Source organism: Varanus komodoensis, unplaced genomic scaffold (genome assembly GCF_004798865.1).
Source record: "Varanus komodoensis strain SLA01 unplaced genomic scaffold, ASM479886v1 scaffold10, whole genome shotgun sequence".
Classification (NCBI taxonomy): domain Eukaryota; kingdom Metazoa; phylum Chordata; class Lepidosauria; order Squamata; family Varanidae; genus Varanus; species Varanus komodoensis.
The window spans coordinates 6,209,034-6,226,060 of record NW_025335269.1 but is presented as its reverse complement, the minus strand read 5'-3'; the positions used below and the strand labels follow the sequence as shown (position 1 = coordinate 6,226,060).

The window sequence follows — 17,027 nt, the reverse complement described above, 5'->3', positions numbered from 1 at the left end:
GCTCTCTGTAATGCAGGATTCAGCAACAACATTACTGAAAAATGGTTATCCATGTCCTCTAACAAAAGCTAAGCCACCACTTCACAAGACTGTTGAACAGTTCTTAGTATTAGGCAATTTCTCCAATGTTTAGGTGCAAACTGTCTTTCTGCATTTTCCACCTAATGGTCTTAGTCTTACACTTGCAAACAAACCTTTGTTCCATTATCTGCACAACAGCCTTTCAGATGACTATCAATTCTCCCTTCTGTTCACCAGGACAAGCATACCCTGGTCTTTTAACTTTTCCGCAGAGGACTTGGTCACCATCCTGGTTGTTACTCTCTGGACGACCAGAGAATGCCCTTCTTAAAACATGGCATGCAGATCTAGACACAATATGCCTAACATGAGGTGACCAAGGCACAAGATACCAGAACCGTTTCCTTCCCCAATCTGGATACTGTGCTGTTCCTAATGCAGCCTGATTGTATCATTGCCATTTTAAGCAGTCACACTGCTTGTTGGCTCATCTTGTGATCAACTAAGATATTTATTTATTATTTTATTTAATAAAATAATTTTTATTTTATTTTTATGCTGCCCCATTCGCAAAAAGCCTCGGAGCGGCTTACAACATCAATAAATAAACACAAATAAACAGCCATATAATCAGACTTAGAAAACCGGAAACATCTCAGCATGTACATAAAAACCCAATAAATACAATTCATAAATTAACAATTAAAATAACTTTTAAATAAAAAGGTCTTGGCCTGGCGCCGAAAAACAAATGACGGCACCAGGCAGGCCTCTCTGGGGAGCGCATTACATAGGTGGGGCGCCACCGCAGAGAAGGCCCTCCTCCGGGCCAGTTATGCCCTTTCCATAACTGCCAAACCATATCCCATCCCATATCCATTCCTTTAACAGAAACACGAGACTACCTTTATCTATGTTGAATTAATTCTGGTTAGTTTTCGTCCAGAACTATAATGAGATCATTTACTTCTGTGTCCTTGTGACAGTCGGAGCAGAGAGGTCAAGAGGAGGACTGAGCAGTATCTTGTCTTTCCAACTGCCCCTGTGCTGGGGTCCGGAGGATGCGGTGCGGCTGTTTCCATCAGAGAGGGGCGCAAGAGAGCGCTCGTCGCTCTGTGCCGCCATTCCGTTATGGCAGCCTTCCGGGTTGATGCTGGCAGGGGGACGCTGGGAGCTGTGGTCCAGCTCCCCAGGAGGTCCCCGGACAGCTGTGGTCTCAACCTTCCTGGATTCCTGCTTGCGCGGTTGCCATGGGAAGCACTGAGGTTTGGCTTTGCTATCGCTGCCTCCAGCTTTCCGGACTCGTAAAACAAAGACGCCAGGGTGCGCGTCCTGTCGTTCAGCATCAGAGACGAGGGGCCTTTTCCCGGAGGCAGCCTCCTGCGTGCTCCTTGGTCGTCCAAGAGTGGGATGGCCTGCGGCTTGAAGCGTTCCAGGGAAGGAGAGCCTTTAGGCTTGATTCTATAGCCCGAAGCACGACGGTTTCCTTTGGATGACGCTCCCTGGGAGCTCCCTTTCTGCTCCACCTTTTCTCGCACGAGAACTGTGCGTGTTTAACCCGGTTACGTTCGATGAGACTTGTCCCTGAGTCCGTGTGCACGTGGCTGCAGGCGTACAGCTCGGGGGAGGGCTCCTTCCTTCCTTTTGTACGATGTTTATTGCGAGCTCTGCCATGCAGCTTTGCCCGTGTTTTCTCCTTTGGTTGCGGATAAGTCCGATGGCTTCTGGTACTACTTTGCAGAAGGAGACGAGGGACAAATGGTCTTCAGATGAAGAACTGGGAAGTGCAGAATGCCTCAAAATGGAGGAGGGAGAGATGAGGAACAATTCTCCTTCGAAGTGTTACACTGTTATCCCAGAAATAGCATTCAAATATCCAAGGGGGGGAGGTAAAAAGTGTTGAAATGAAGAGAAAGAATTCTAACTTCTGTTTGCATTCATTTGATTTCCATATTGCCCAGTAGCTGGCACTTTCTTAGCAGTATAGAACAGCACATAAAATAAAATGCTATATAAAATAGAGATAATGATCAAAACAATTTAAAGCAGCTGTAGGTAACACAAATTAAGTCACAAGACTTTTTAAGCAGTTGATACAATGCCTCAGTAAAATATAAAATTAACTATATACCCCGTGATAGAGAGCAGTCTTAACCTGCCCCTGAAAAAATAGCATAGGCACCAGTAGGGTCACAGTGGGGTGCTTTTGCCATAATTGGGGACCTGTCACTGAGAAGGCCTTCCTCCTTGTTGCCACCAACCCAGCCTCCACTGGAGGTGGCAATCAGAGGCAGGCCCCAGATCTTGATGGTACTGTCTAGGTAAACTTTAGTTAGGAGAGGTGTCCCATCAAGTATTGTGGTTGTAAGCCATCAGTGACTTTATAGGTTCAAACTAGCATCTTGAATAAAGCTTAGAAGCACATACAATGTAAACAAGGCCAGAACTGGTGTTATATATTCTGACCCTCTGGCTGCTGCATTTTGCACAGGTTGCAGCTTCTGAATGGTCTTCAGGGCCAATCCAGGTAGAGTACATTGCACAATCTGGGAGAGTGTGGATTACTGAAGCCAGGCTATCCCTGCCTAGATGAAGGTATAAATGGGCCACTGATCAAAGTTGGTGGAAGGCACTCAGCTTCCAAGGCCACATGGGCTTCAAGTAACCAAGGTAAAGCAAGGAGAACTCTCCTTGCATAGAGGGTAAACCCAGCCCCTGAGGAAGCCCATTCTGGAAAGTCCAAGGGGCAAAGCACTGTTTCCCAAGGACCACTCTCTGGAGCCGGCCATCCAAGTAGAGGTGAAACCACTGCAATATGGCACCCCCTGCTCCCAACCCAGTCAGCCATTTTGGAAGGATACTGAAGGAACCTGATTAGCTTAACTAATGCTATTTGCTTTTGTAAAAAGCCGCTTGCATAGGAGCTTGGTTAGCCTAATAAACACCATTTGCTTTTTGTAAAACTGCTTGCTTTGGAGAGGAAAAAGGGGAGGCAAAAGAATGCTGATAAAGTAAGACAAAGAGGTAGTGTGAAGAAGAAGACACGAGGTCAGGCATGCAGTGGACATGCAGACCCCGCAAGGGGATTGGGTCAAGGGTCAGGCAGACCCTGAGAGGGGATTGGGTGAAGGAGCAATGGGGGCAAGATTAAGTGAAAAAGGAAAAAAGTATAAGAAGAGTCAGTTGGAGAAATGTGTGTGTCGCTTCCTACCAGCGTGTAGGGAGCGGACACCTGGTTGCTTTGCTCAGCTGAATAAAGAAAACTGAACAAATCTCCACCTGACTGAACCTCATTGACACTTGGTTTAGTGGGACTGTAAGTCAGCTGGCTAGCAGGGACATCAACAATACCACGACTAATGATGATCCTAAAAGCCACTGCAGTACCAACAGGATCACACCTTGGTTTTCTCTCCATGTCATCATACAGGATGACCAAAGAAGTTTCTGGAGCAAATGTGGCCTGAATGCTGGCTGGAAGAGATCTAGATAACCACTTTCACCCAAGTATGCCTGGAGCTGTTTGGCTGCTGCCTGCTGAAAAATCTTGTCCAGGAAAGTAATATTTGCTCCTGGTCTAAAATTATTGAGGTCTTCAGGTCCATCTCTTGAAGTAGAAGACTCTATGGAGCAAACAGGTCTCTCCTATGTTAGTAATCTTTGATACTTGATTTTTAAAATCCAGGTCCTACTGTTGCATGTGCAAGTTACTGTACTTGCCAATGGTGAGATACTCATAATGCAACTTTCCAAATAAGCCCACAAATTTAGTTGTCTACAAAGTCTGCAGAGGAGATGCATTTTGTCCCCTACCATCTGCTTGCTTGTTATAAATTCCAACTGATTGCTCTATGTAACAATTATTTTAAGACAATTTTGAATGTACACACACACACACAAAAATGATAATTGTGGTTATGAGGCAAGCAATTAACATTCCTGAATATTCTCTGATTATGATGATCAAAACTGAAATAGTAGCTAAGATCTAAATATATTCTTATTACTGTGAATGTTACCCAGGTATTGCATGCAACTTGAATACCTGCCTATTAAGTAAAAATGATTGTTTAATAATAAAATATTTATCTGGTTGGCAGAGCTAAATAAACACATTTAGCAAGCTTGATGACTTTCTCAGCCATATTAAAATCCCTCCTTTTATAGCATTCTCCCTAAAAAGGTTTTTATGTCAAATCATCCACATTTGCCTGATTAAAGCAAAATTTCTGCCCAGTTTAGAGAAACTTGGTTTAATGGAGGGAGCCTTTCTATGAATTAATTTCTTTCCTGATTTAAAGAGCCTTTCTGAAAAGCAATCTTACTGATTCAGCTGGGCCTTTGCATAAAAAGGCATTCCATTCTGGACTAATTTAGAGCATATTGTCAGAATCTGAAGCGTTGATGCAGCTCCCCCTAGTGACATGTTGCTGAAGAGCAGCATGCTTCACCCTGCAAGTGCTAGCAGAGCAAGGATCAGACCTTGTACAGAAGTCTATAAATGCAAGAAAAATTCAGATGTGTTGTACAGTACACAGGAATAGTCAGATTGCTACCTTAGATTTCTGTTAGGCAGACTATATTGCATCTCAAATATCTATTAACACTTAATCCCATGTTGGAGAACCTTCCAAGCAGAAAAGATGGTATTTGTATTGTTTGTGCCTATGGAGAATAGATCAAGCATAGTAAGATTTCAGCAGTGACTCTCAAATGGGCTGTATTAGTGAACAGCTAGAGAAGGGGTGGGGTGAATTAGCCACAACCACTGGGATAAGGAGGATCAGTGTCTGAAGGTGCATTAAACTTGTCCAGACAGCAGAGGTCTACTAGAAGCAAAGAACACTTTTTCAAAAGGAACATGTACTTCAAATTAAGAAAATTAAGTAAGTATTGCAGAGCAGCTTTGTTTTATTAGTTGCATTTCAGCCCTCTGCTAGGGGGTCTTAGAGTTTTGTTGCTTAACACCTGCCTTTAAAAATACTAATGGTGCAATCCTAGATAGGTCTTCTCAGAAGTAAGCCTCACTGAGTTGAAAGGGACTTATTCTTGGCTGTGTAGGGTTGAAGCCTAAGACTGGAGTCCTATGCATGCTTACTGAACAGTAAGCTTCACTGAAAATATGGATAACATGTATACTTTCTATAATACTTTTAATATACAGTATACTACTATACATGCTAGTATAGTCACACTGTTCAAATGAAAGAACAGTTAAGTGATGGATTGAGAGGACAGAGTTTTTGTCAAGATGGGGTGATTCTCCCTTTCAAGCCAACATGACAAATTAAAGCCCCTTCTCTAATAAAAAAGAATTTTTGTATAAAGAAAAGAAATTGTCATTTTATTGGCTGCGTTCTAGTAAACAGTTTCCTCTTTTCTCGTCTTACAGATTTAGTGACATCTCAGCCAGAAACAACACAATGAGTAAAAGTAGACAGTTTAGAGAATTGCCACCAATTCTGTCACTCTTTCAAAACACCACTGAGTGCAGACAATTGTGTTACAGTTTGGGAAGCAGGCTGCACTATTCGATGCATTAGATTCTATCAGTCTCTCTAAACAGTGGGCCACATCCATCCCTGATCATTTTTTCTATTTGTTTCAGTAAGTGTGCACCTGACATGAATTTAGTCTTGGCAATATGTTCCAATAAGCTTTTCATATCTGAATTCTCACTTCTGCTATCAAAATACCCATCTGTTGTATCTTAAATGTTGCCTGCTCCTAATGTCAGTTATTACCAACTTCAATTTGGGCTTACTTAGAGAGCCTGGTTTCAACAATGCCATCCGCTTGAGAGCTGGTGAATAGTAGCACCCCTGAAGTCACATGACTTAGTTAATCTATGCTGTCTTGGGGTGTTGCATCACTGGAACCTAAGTGTATAGTTTCATGCAAATGAAATTAAATTGACTAATACAAGCCTTGCAGTACTAAGCTTTCTTTTTCATGTCTCCATGTGTTGAATGAGGTAAATAAAATGAGCCAGATTCCTATGACATTGGGCTATACTAAATTAATATATATTTCTTAATTTTAATTGCATTGTTTTCAATCCCATTCTTATATTGTTCTGGTGTATGCCTTATATCATATAAACTGATACAAATACTCAGATGCCATTTGAATAAACCATTAGGAAGCTGAAACAATGTTTTAATTATTGCCTTAGGACTATGTAGTAAAAAGAATTCTCATCAAATATTGTCAAAAATTTAAAGATTGTTTTACTTGGAATAAAGTTGTTTAGAAAAGTAATAGGAGCAGATCTAGCATATCTTAGATTTTGTTAAGCAAATGACAAACTATTTTAAAAGCAGAAATAATTTAGAACTTGATTTCAAAATCAGCATTTTTTCAGTGCACCTCCTTTGTTTGGTGAATATATTTGAGACCATATATATTGTTTCACTTGCTCCAATTAATAACCTGACCAATCATGGTACCATATTGTATGTCCTAATCATGTGTAGTAGCAACTAATCAGAATTTCTTTCTTCTTGTATTCCATTTGTTTGCTGAATGTTCTTGAGGTGCCTTCTCCAGAAGTTAAATAAAAAGAAAGGAGTATTCACCTAGATTTGGATTGTCATAACCTTTAATATCATATATACAAATAAAAGGTCTGCTCATTTTGGTATGTATTAGTAGCTGCCCAGTATTTGTGGTTGCTGCTGAGTTTACCTTGCCTCAAAACCTTAGCATGTGTGTAGGATTCATGAAATGGGATTAAGCAAATCTTTCCTCAGGTGTGAGACTTGCTAGAAATTCAGAAGCAATAAGAATCATTCATATACAGTGCTTGAATTACACAGCAAAAACAGAGGAGGCAGGGGGCCTTTTTTGTGGTGATGCTTTAAGGCACTGTTTTTATAGGAGTAGCAGGCATTATTTGGCTAAGATTGAACTCAGTCATAAATTTCATAACAACCCCTAATTCAAGCACATTCTTGGCATGAAGGCAACCCCTCTGAGTTTCCTGCACCATTCAAAGAACTCAGAAGGACAACATGAAGTGAAAGATCCCTCCCCTGGCACATGTACAGATTTCTTGGAGAAGGGGCAGGTCTCTCACTTGGTGATGGGAAAGCAGGTATAGACCACCTGGCTTGTGATACTGTATACAAAAATGGTCAAGTGGGGCTGAGCATGCTGGGACATTTTCCCATGAGCTAGAAATCTGAAATACAAGTAGTCCAAGATACCCCTCATTACCAGGAACACCTGAAAATGGGAATATTGTGTTGCCCTCACTTGAGTGGCTATCTACAAATCATAAACATATATTTTCACTTTCACCAAATGTAAAAGCGTACCTTGTTCAGCTGATGAGTTTAATGTCTTGTAAGAATTACAAGGCAGCAGCCAAGTTAGAAAATACACACAGATGGCCAGACTGTCTCAGGTTAGCTTGGCTAAGTTATAAGTGGGCTCTGGGCAAGACAGCCACCTAGATGGGCTCATACACAGGGTGGAACACTGGCCTTTTAAGCCAGTGAATCAGGCTCAGATTGGTACAGGGGGGATTTTCGTTCGGCACTAGGGAAGCAGGAGTTGTAGGAAAGAATGCCAAGTTTAGAAGAATGTACACTGATCTACAGTATGGAATGTTCTGTATGGCTAACTACAGCTCCAAAATGAGTGGCAATGAATCTAATGGAAGCAATGTTTTATTTCTCAAGTGTCAATATAAAAAAGTTTAATAATATGCTAAGTTTGATAGTGATGATCAGCTGGAGTGAGAACTGCCCATCATGAATACGTAGCTGGAAGTTGGCTGGAAATCTCCCCCATTAATTAATTAATTAATTAAAACATTTTTATGCCGCCCCATTCACCGAAGCCTTGGGGTGGCTTACAACAATAAGTTAGACCATCATAAATAACCTTTAAAAATATATACATTAAAATAAAATACAGATATACAATATAAAATAAGCCTCCCTGGCCAGATAAAATTCAAAATATTAACATTTAAAATGCTGCTTAAATAAAAAGGTCTTCGCCTGGCGCCGAAAAACAAATAACGACAGCGCCAGGCGGACCTCTCTGGGGAGCGCATTCCATAACTTAGGCACCACCGCTGAGAAAGCCCTCCGAGTAGCCACCCTCCTAATTTCTTTCACGGAGGGCTCCCGGAGAAGGGCCTCTCCCGCTGATCTCAGGGGGCGGCTGGGCAATAGTTCAATTCTCATGTATTCATGGTATCCAGTATATGCCAGCGGCACTTAAATTATACCAAGCTAAAACCCTGTCCCATCTTTTATATGGGATAGTGCTGCCCCCCCCCAATCTGGCTTTGCTCTTCTAGAATGTGTTCAACCATGGTTCTTAAAATCTATATTTCAAGCATCCAGCCATGTCTCCAATGTGTTTGCACTTGGTAGAAGTCGAGGCCAGCCTTTCCCTTGCCTCTATCAATTTTTGGCTCCAGCTAAATTACAATCAACAGAGTTTAACATTTTTAATTATCCAAGATAATTATCCAAGATCTTCCTGGCTTAAGGCAGTCTGCCTGAAGCTGAGGAACTTGGGATTCTGCCTGGAAGCTGTCCTGGCAATGGGTTTGGACCCAGCGAAAGTGGTCATAAGGCAGAGGCTGTTAGATATCGAACAACAAGAGGGTATCAGTAGAACTCCAAGCTTCCTGGTTGTGGAGAATATTAGATGTGTTGTAGCACCAGCTGCCTGTCTCTCCTTATTAGAACTCCTGAGGCATTGGAGGGCTTTCTTTCCAGCCAGATGGGGAGTGCTTCCTCCACTGTTGTTGAAGACTGCCATAGAAGGATATCTGTGTCAGAAAGGGCTTGCCTCTGTCATGTTTACTGCTTGCTTTACCAGGAAGTATGTGGTAAGTTTGTCCTCTCCCCGATTAGAAAATTTACCAGCCACTTGAATGCAGAAGATTTTTCTTATGGGAACTAACCCACAGATCACAACCCAGAATGCAAGTTTTTTGGCACCTGTTTGTAAAATCCAACAGGGTATTGTATATTAATTTTTAATGTCTGCCTTTAAAAAATACAATGTGTATCATCTGCTTAGATTCTGGATTTTAAGTATAAATGTACAGTAACCGGGAACCTGATATTGTTTCTTTGATCATGCTGGTCATTTACTGTATTAATAAACTGATTGTGATGAGAACTGCACCCACTGCCATTGACACAGATGACAACATTGGCCACATTCAGGTGTAAAGTGAATTATGGGCAGGGTTATGAGAATGAACTGTGGCCTCTCACACCCTCCCATCTCCTCTCCTCAGACACAGCTGCAAGAAGTTCAGAATGTCTGAATGGTCAAAAGATGAAAATCTTAACAAGTTGTTATTTGAAGTAAGGTAGCTTTGTGAATTACAGTTTGTAGCTGACTTTCTTCAGCAAACCTACTAAGATTAACTGCAGGTTGTCCGAGTTTTGTCATCATAACAAATTGGGATTAGTCTAAAATGAATACAAAAGTATCTGAATTCTTCCTCACAATCTTGCCAACTGGAAGCGCACTGCAGTTTCTCAGAAGAAAATGCACTTTTTGTTAGTGCTTTCATTACATTTTGTTTTTGGTTGTTTCCAGAAATACATTTTTTTTAATTGAGAATGAAAAGCTGCTTTTATGATTCATACAAAGTTTACAGGTTATACTCACTTAGGGATATTTTTAAAGAAGTCTCTTGAGAATACATTTCCTGTTCAGTTCTGTGAGAATAGTTTGTTAATGCTCAAGCTCTACTAATAAGCATTGTCTGATTTCTTAGCACGGAATATTTGTTCATCTGAATGACACTCGCAAGGAATGACTAGAGAACTTCTATTCATAGCTGGAAAATGCATAAGGGGAGAAACAATTACAGTAGCTATTAGGAAATAGAAAGTGCTTCAAGAATATGGCTATCTTTGTGCTTGCTTGCTGAACAGCTTTTATGTGTGTGTTATTAAGAGGAGCTTATAAAAGGAAATCCTTAGTTTCCTGTCTGTATTTTAAGAAATCTGATTCTTGTGCACTATTGTACTACATAATGTACCACAAGTTTCCATTTTACAGGAAAGCCATAAAAACGGTATAATTTTTAATTGTAACGCTTATAATGGCCTGAGAAATAGTAGTTCCCTAGTAACCTAGTTATGCTATTGTTTCAATTCTGTGCCTGTGATAACTTACTATGCATTGTACATGTTTATGTTTTTAATTTAGAAGTGAATATAACATTTTCACTGGAAAAAAAAGAACAGTTCTTAGCCCTAGAGCTTTTGTTACCAGGACCATTTATACAGACTAGCAATTAAGGACTATGCTAAGATATTCATCACTGTACAGTGGAGGAACAGCCTACAGTAAATAAAAGCCAAGAAAGCCAGTGATAAGACAAAGCAGCTATTGGATGTAATTACAATAACTAAAAAGACCATTGATGTGCCTGAATACCTGGCAGCTTCTCACATATTAGCAAAATGTGGCTAATCTGGTTTTGAACCATCTGGAAGCCTGATATGCTAGAGGGTCACTTGGCGAGAGACTGCCACTCTGGGTGAGCTCCTCTGACATGCTGAAGCAGGTGGGTGCTTGCAGCAGCTTGGGACAAGCAGTACTTGGATAGGCAAATCCAGAGCAAGTGTGGTATATTCTGCTGCAAGCAGCTTTCCTCCTACCCAGCCGCATTCTGTTGGGACTCTGGAGGAGCTCCAGCAGAATGCCATTCATCACCTCCTTTCGCTTGGTGCAGCTACTGATTCACTGAGAACACCAGTGCTTTCTTCTGGGCCTTCTCTGGACTAGGCCTAGCAGGAAGTGTCATCTAACTCAGCAGCTGCTAAGAAAGAGCAGGAGGACAAATTATGTCCTGCTGTCTCCTCCAGAGCTTGGGGAGGCTGCACATGGAAGATGCTGCTCCAAGTTCTGCCTTAAGTTCTTAGCAACCAGGGTTTCTGTGCAGTTGACAGCTGTGGAAATGCTCTTGCATAAAATATATTTGCTGAGTGGAGGAACTGGACTGATCACAAGTAGCACTTTATGTGCAGAAGTATCACATCATGCTATGTCTTAATACAAATCCACCTGCCCCCACCACCCAGTATTGCATTGTTTTGTGTTCCTTCCTGTTTATCTGCATTGCAGAGTTCATGGAAATGCACACTTGACACCATGAAAATCTGGGGGGCGGGGTGAGAGAAAGAGAGAGGCAGGCACAGAGGAGCCAAAGTCTCCCCTATCTTTCAGGGGAAATCAATCCTATAGACACACTATTTGCAGTGAGGGGCTTGGGCCCACAGAAACTTACTGGCCAGTTCACATCATGCCACACTACAGTCTCAGAAATATTGAAAGTGCACACAAACTCCAAGAGCTGCTCTGCATCAAGAGAGCCTTATGGGTTTCCTCCCTTTAAGCAACATGCTGGGGTGTTTCAAAATTAAAACTTGTGGTGATTTAAAAAAACAAGCAAACACAAAAAGGCACAAAAGGGTTGACCAGTTGGCAACAGACAGGAAGCTTCATATGGATAGTTGCCATGAACCAAGCACCCCTGCGCACTTAACTGGCCCCAAATACGAAAAAGATGCATACATGGGTCTGTGGAAATGCACGGTGACAGCCAGGGTGGCATTATTTTTTTTCCCAGCACCAGGTCAAGACCTTTTTATTTACCCAGTATTTTAAAGTTTAAAAAAATAGTTAGGCTTTTACTCCAGTCATGGGTTATTAGGGTTATTAGTTTTATTATTGCTTGGGATATTAGGATGACATTTTATATCACTGTATTTATTGAATTACTATTGCAAGCCGTCCAGAGACATGTAGTGATTGGACGGGTTAGAAATATCCCAAATAAATAAATAAATAGTGGCTGGTGTTGGACTAAAATAAGTTGGACCCAGGATCAAGCCCCAGTGAGCCATTCAATTCACCTGGACCACTCACCCCTGCTCAGCCTAACCCACCTCACAGGGCTGTTGTGAAGATAAAACTGAACCTTGTTCTGAATGGGGTTGCACTCCCTCTTAGGGACAAGGTCCGCAGCTTGTTTTAATAAATAAAATAAAATGGGGAGAGGGGAAATTACATATGCCACCTTGAGCTCCTTGAAAGAAAAGCAGGATATAAATTTAGCAATATTTTTTTAAAATGTATAATGCACACCCACGCAAACACACCTGTCACCAAACAAGGAAGAGCACAATGCAAACCTCTTCCCATCAATTATTAGTGACTGCTAGGATTTCTGAATCTTTTAACAGCTATGTGTCCAGCTGAAATTTTTCTTCTGCCTGTTAAAGACTCAGGAGCCCCAGCAAAAAGAATGCGGCAATAACGCCCTCCTTGCCTGCCCCCGGGTTGGCAAGGAAAGTGACTAATGCGGCTACCAGGAACAACCGAACAAGGAAGAGACCTGGACTTTCCTTTCAGCAATACCAGTTGCTTAGGCAGCAGCGCACTGACGGAGCAAGAACAACAGGAAATCCAGAGCCGGGGCTGGCACGGCGCAGAGAGAGCCTCCCGTTCTCGTGAATGGGCAGCCGGCCGCGGAGTCGCCGTCAACCCATCAAGCGTTCCTGAGCCAACGTGCCCGTCCCCTCGCTCCTCCATTCACTTGTTCTGGGCGCGTTCAGGTAAGCAGGCGGGAGAGGCGCGTATCGCAGCCAGGCTCACTGCTCCCGTACTCCACGATCTCCCCGTCCACAACCCGCTGGCAAACGCGGCTCGAGCTCTGGCCAGCTGCGTCCCTGCCGCTCCCGCCACGCCCTGGTGCCGGGGGCCGCAGGAGCCGGCGCGGCTGCTCCCATCAACGAGGACGGCGGAGGAGCGGGCGCCACGCCGTGTGGCCATTCTGTTATGGCAGCCTTCCCAAGCCGGGTGGATGCGGGCAGGGGGACGCTGGGAGCTGTAGTCCAGCTTCCCAGGAGCCCCCTGGTCGGCTGTGGTCTCAGTCTTCCCGGATTCCTGCTTGCCCAGTTGCCAACGGCAGCGCCGAGGTGTGGCTTTGCCATCGCCTCTTTGTGCAACAAGCCGCCAGGGAGCACCCCCGGTCGCTCAGTGTCCGCGGAGAGGAATCTTTTCCCACAGGCAGTCTCCCGGGTGCTCCTTGTCGGTCCAAGAGTGGGCTAACGTGCCCTCGGCTCCAAGCCTAGCCCAGCCGTCCGCCTGACGTGGGAGAGGTCCGCCCCCCCCCCGCCGGGTGCCGCCCTCCCCCCGCCGGGTGCCGCCCTCTGCGTGGCTGCATCCAGAAGTGCAGCTCTTCTGCAGCTTGAAGGATCCCAGGCAAGGGGAGGCTTTGGGTTTGATTCTGTAGCCTGGACCACGACGGTTACCATTGGATGAGGCTCCCGGGGAGCTCCCTTTCTCCCCACCTTTCCTCAGACAGGCACACCGGAACTGTACGTGTTTGACCCGGCTGAGTCCGATGAGACTTGCTCCCAAGTCCGTGTGCACCTGGCTGCAGGCGTCCAGCTCGAGGCCACGCACGGCTACCGTCCGGCTCCTGCCTCACTTCCTTTGTACGGTCCTTATGCGAGCTCTGCCATGCAGCTGTCCCCGGTGTTTTCTCCCTAGGTTCTAAGTCCAATGGCTTCAGGTGGTGCTTTGCAGAAGACGGGGGACAAGCAGTCTTCAGAGTAAGAACCGATTCCGCTCTATTTATCATGCTTTTTTAGGAAGTACAGAATTCCTCTCAAATGGAGGAGGGAGGGATGGGGAGCAGATAGCCTTCCAACTCCTTTATATTGCAGTGGTATTTCTACAGATGGAAAATTAGGCGTGAACCTTGGCACATCAAGGTGTCCCTGCTAATTAGCATCCTTCTTATCTAACATTTATGTTACCTAATGAAGAACTAAAACTGCAGTAAATAAAAATGTTTGCCACAAAATGTTTTTTTTTTTTTAATAGCAAAGGACTTCTTCTTGATTTACCTGTATTTCTAACCTGTCCTTGCTTACAAGGAGCCTAGAGACTATCTTAATAACTTTCTCCATATCTATCAAACAGTTGTTCTAATGGAAGCTCAGAGAATTCTGTAAAAAGGAGCTGGATGAAATCAAGCAGCTTTGCAGATATAGAACCAGGAAACTCTTCAGACACTCACCTGAATTTAGAAGATTGGCTCATTTGTGCCTGCTGACCTAGCCCTGTTCCTTTTTTGCAGTTGTAATGTCTGAAAGTTCCTGCACACTCATAAACTGTGCACAGACACTATGCTGAATGTTTGGAATGAGGCCTACACGTGTGAGTGGTTGTGATCCCACTTTTTCTCTGTTCATATTTGGAAAGATATCCAGAGTATAGAACTGAATTCTGAATTTCTCAATTTGGAATTCTTGAACTCCTATCAAACAGCACTTTTTTTTTTTACTAAACACAATGCCCTGTTGGCAATAGACTATTCACTGTTCACAAAACTTGACCTTCACAGGCCAGGGAGTGAAGTACTTATTTGTACAAGAATGTATTGAAGAAGTTCATCCAGAATGGTAATATGTCAGAAAAGTCAAAATTTTCCATGCTGCAATCGGGAAGAGCCCCTATTTTCCAGTCATCATACTGGTTCCCTTCATTAAAGATACTGATTTCCATGCTACAAATTCATACTGACTTTCCTCTTTGACAGAGAATCCTCCATTAATGTCCCCAACCCACACCTTGTAAAGATGAAAGATGACATCCTGTATCATTTTGCCCTTGGAACTGGTACTCACAATCTTCCTGCCTTATTTGGAGACGTAAAGGTAAAATAGAGGGTTATACTGTGCAACAGAGGAGCAGCTTCTGGGTCTTATGGAGCCTCTTGCCCTTTCACCATTGCTGAGTTCATTTCTCTGTCTGTCTGTCTGTCTGTCTGTCTTTCTGTCTATCTATGCATGCATACATGCATGCATGCATAGGTTTTATTCTTCTATCTAATCAACAATCAAAGCAGTTAATGTCATTATGGTTGCCAGTATAACACCCTAAAAATACAACCATAAAAATACAACCATAAAAATAATCATTGCCCCGCCATAAGGCATATAGCTGTACTGGTTGGGTCATACTTCTGGGCAAGTCCACATGAAGAGGTGAGTCTTAGGCAGATATGCAAAGGTCAAGGCCAGTGTGGTGTAGTGGTTAAGAGCATGGGACTCAGACAATCTGGGTTCTAGTCCCTGTTCGGCCATGGAGCCAACTGGGTGACTTTGGGCCAGTCACAGACTCTCAGCCTAACCTACCTCACAGTGTTGTTGTTGTGGGAATAAGATGGAAGAGGAGCTGTAAGCTGCCTTGAGCCCTTTGTAGGAAAAAGGAAGGATATAAATCGAAAAATAAATAAATAAAGGCCTTGTAGGAGCAGACTTGGGACTTGCAAGATCTATTTTTTGCCCCAAGAGTCTGAGTTCTATCAACCCAACCTGGGAACAGAATAGTGGGGGGGGGAGGGGGGGAGAAGGTAGGCATAGACAGACTCAACATGGTGCCTCAGAGAATGCAGCCAATCAACTGCAGTATCTCGTGAGCCATTCATACACCTGCCTATAAAATTTACATCTGAGGTACTACAGACCAGAGAGTCTAACAGTCTAATATTGTTGGGGAAAAGGCTTTAGTGGTAGGTATTGTTATTTGGGATCCAGAAACCCTTGCAGTCTACTAGATTCAAATTGCCTTCTGCTGTACCCTCTATATTCAGTGGATACTGTTGTGAGCCGAGGTTACTCCTCCAGTAATCACAAGCCAAAGACCTTTTTCCTTGAAAAACTTTTATTGCTCCCAAAGTACAAGTCATGCAGAATGGATCTCTGAGCATGCACATAGTGGTTTGTTGAACCCAAACTAGTATTTACCTCCAGGAAATCTCCTTATGAACATGCCTGGGCCCCATTCCCGCAGGGGGTGCTTTCTGAAGGCAAGCATGTCTGCTCATTCAATTGGGCCTCCCATCTATTCTGGCACTTTACCATGGAGTTGATAGTGGGGGTGGGGGTAAGTCTGTAGCTGAGAATTCATCATCCTCAGAGATCCCTCCCATCAGCTGTACATCTTGGTCGTTCCCACAAACTGCCTGGCTCAGTGAAGCATCCGGCCTTGAGATAATCACCTCCACCAGCTTCATCTCAGAATCTTGACCTAGCCATCCTCCCCAGTTCCACTGTAATTTGTTTCACTTTCTGATTCCAAATTATCTGGGATGCAGCCAGCAGTTCCTATGGGAACAACCAAGTTCATGGCCCAAGACTGCCATCCTTCTTACTCCCAACAGATGTGACATCTAGCTTATCTAGATTAACTAGTGCAGGATTGGTTTGCTTTTTGTACTTTGTATCTGTAAATGTGATAAAGAAGAGATAACCCTTGTAATTAAACTGTGAGAGTATACAGAAAGAGCATTTATATGTTCTGGAATTCTTCCTTCTGAGCTAGAGATGCTTAAAGCTTGAAAGGTTGTATATGTAGCTCCAGAAATTATTTCATGTTGAACCTGTGCATTGAACATCTGACAATACTGCATCATTTCCTTCTGTTTAATAACTGTTCTGTTCCTATCCATGCATTCTGTCTAATCATTAGTCTGCTTAACCCAAGACTGATAGCTTTGACTGGCAAAGGCTCTCTGAAGCCCCTCTTTAGCTGTTCCCTACCATTTGACTCAGCTCCTTGTTTACAGATGGGGTGGCAAAAAATACTGTGGTGGCAGCCACCCATGGGGTGCTCCAGGAATAGTCTTCAGGAGGCTCAAGTGGCTCACAGGCCACAGGTGGCCCACACTTGCTCTGAGTAGTGATGCTGGGAATTGTTCTGGGGACCTTTGGTTGGTAAAATTCCAGTGAACCCCTTCCTCCATTGCCATTTACAAATAATTCGGGAACTAACACTTGGCTGTGTAAGTAAACATAGTTAGAAATAATTTTGACAGCTCATTTCTAAAAAAGTATTTTTCATGTTTATCTCTAGGCTAGTGTTAATGCACCAGGTGAATATGAGATATTTCTCTCTCTCTCTCTCTCTCTCTCTCTCTCTCTCCCTCCCTCCCTCCC

The 17,027-nt window shown here is 43.3% G+C and overlaps 2 protein-coding genes across 2 annotated transcripts in view; both read left to right on the top strand.

Moving 5' to 3' along the window:
• The window catches only part of CUNH7orf57 (chromosome unknown C7orf57 homolog), a 31,495-nt gene extending 28,198 nt beyond the window's left edge, over positions 1-3,297 (top strand). Inside the window, exon 12 of the transcript XR_006416936.1 lies at positions 1,008-3,297. The gene's annotated coding sequence lies outside the window, so the exon portion shown is untranslated. The remainder of the gene's footprint in view (positions 1-1,007) is intronic.
• A 9,099-nt stretch (positions 3,298-12,396) lies between these two features.
• UPP1 (uridine phosphorylase 1) overlaps positions 12,397-17,027 on the top strand; it is a 10,827-nt gene continuing 6,196 nt past the window's right edge. Inside the window, exons 1-3 of the mRNA XM_044453555.1 lie at positions 12,397-12,632; positions 13,573-13,634; positions 14,627-14,744. Coding sequence (XP_044309490.1) covers positions 13,585-13,634; positions 14,627-14,744 — 168 coding nt within the window. The 5' untranslated portion in view covers positions 12,397-12,632; positions 13,573-13,584. The remainder of the gene's footprint in view (positions 12,633-13,572; positions 13,635-14,626; positions 14,745-17,027) is intronic.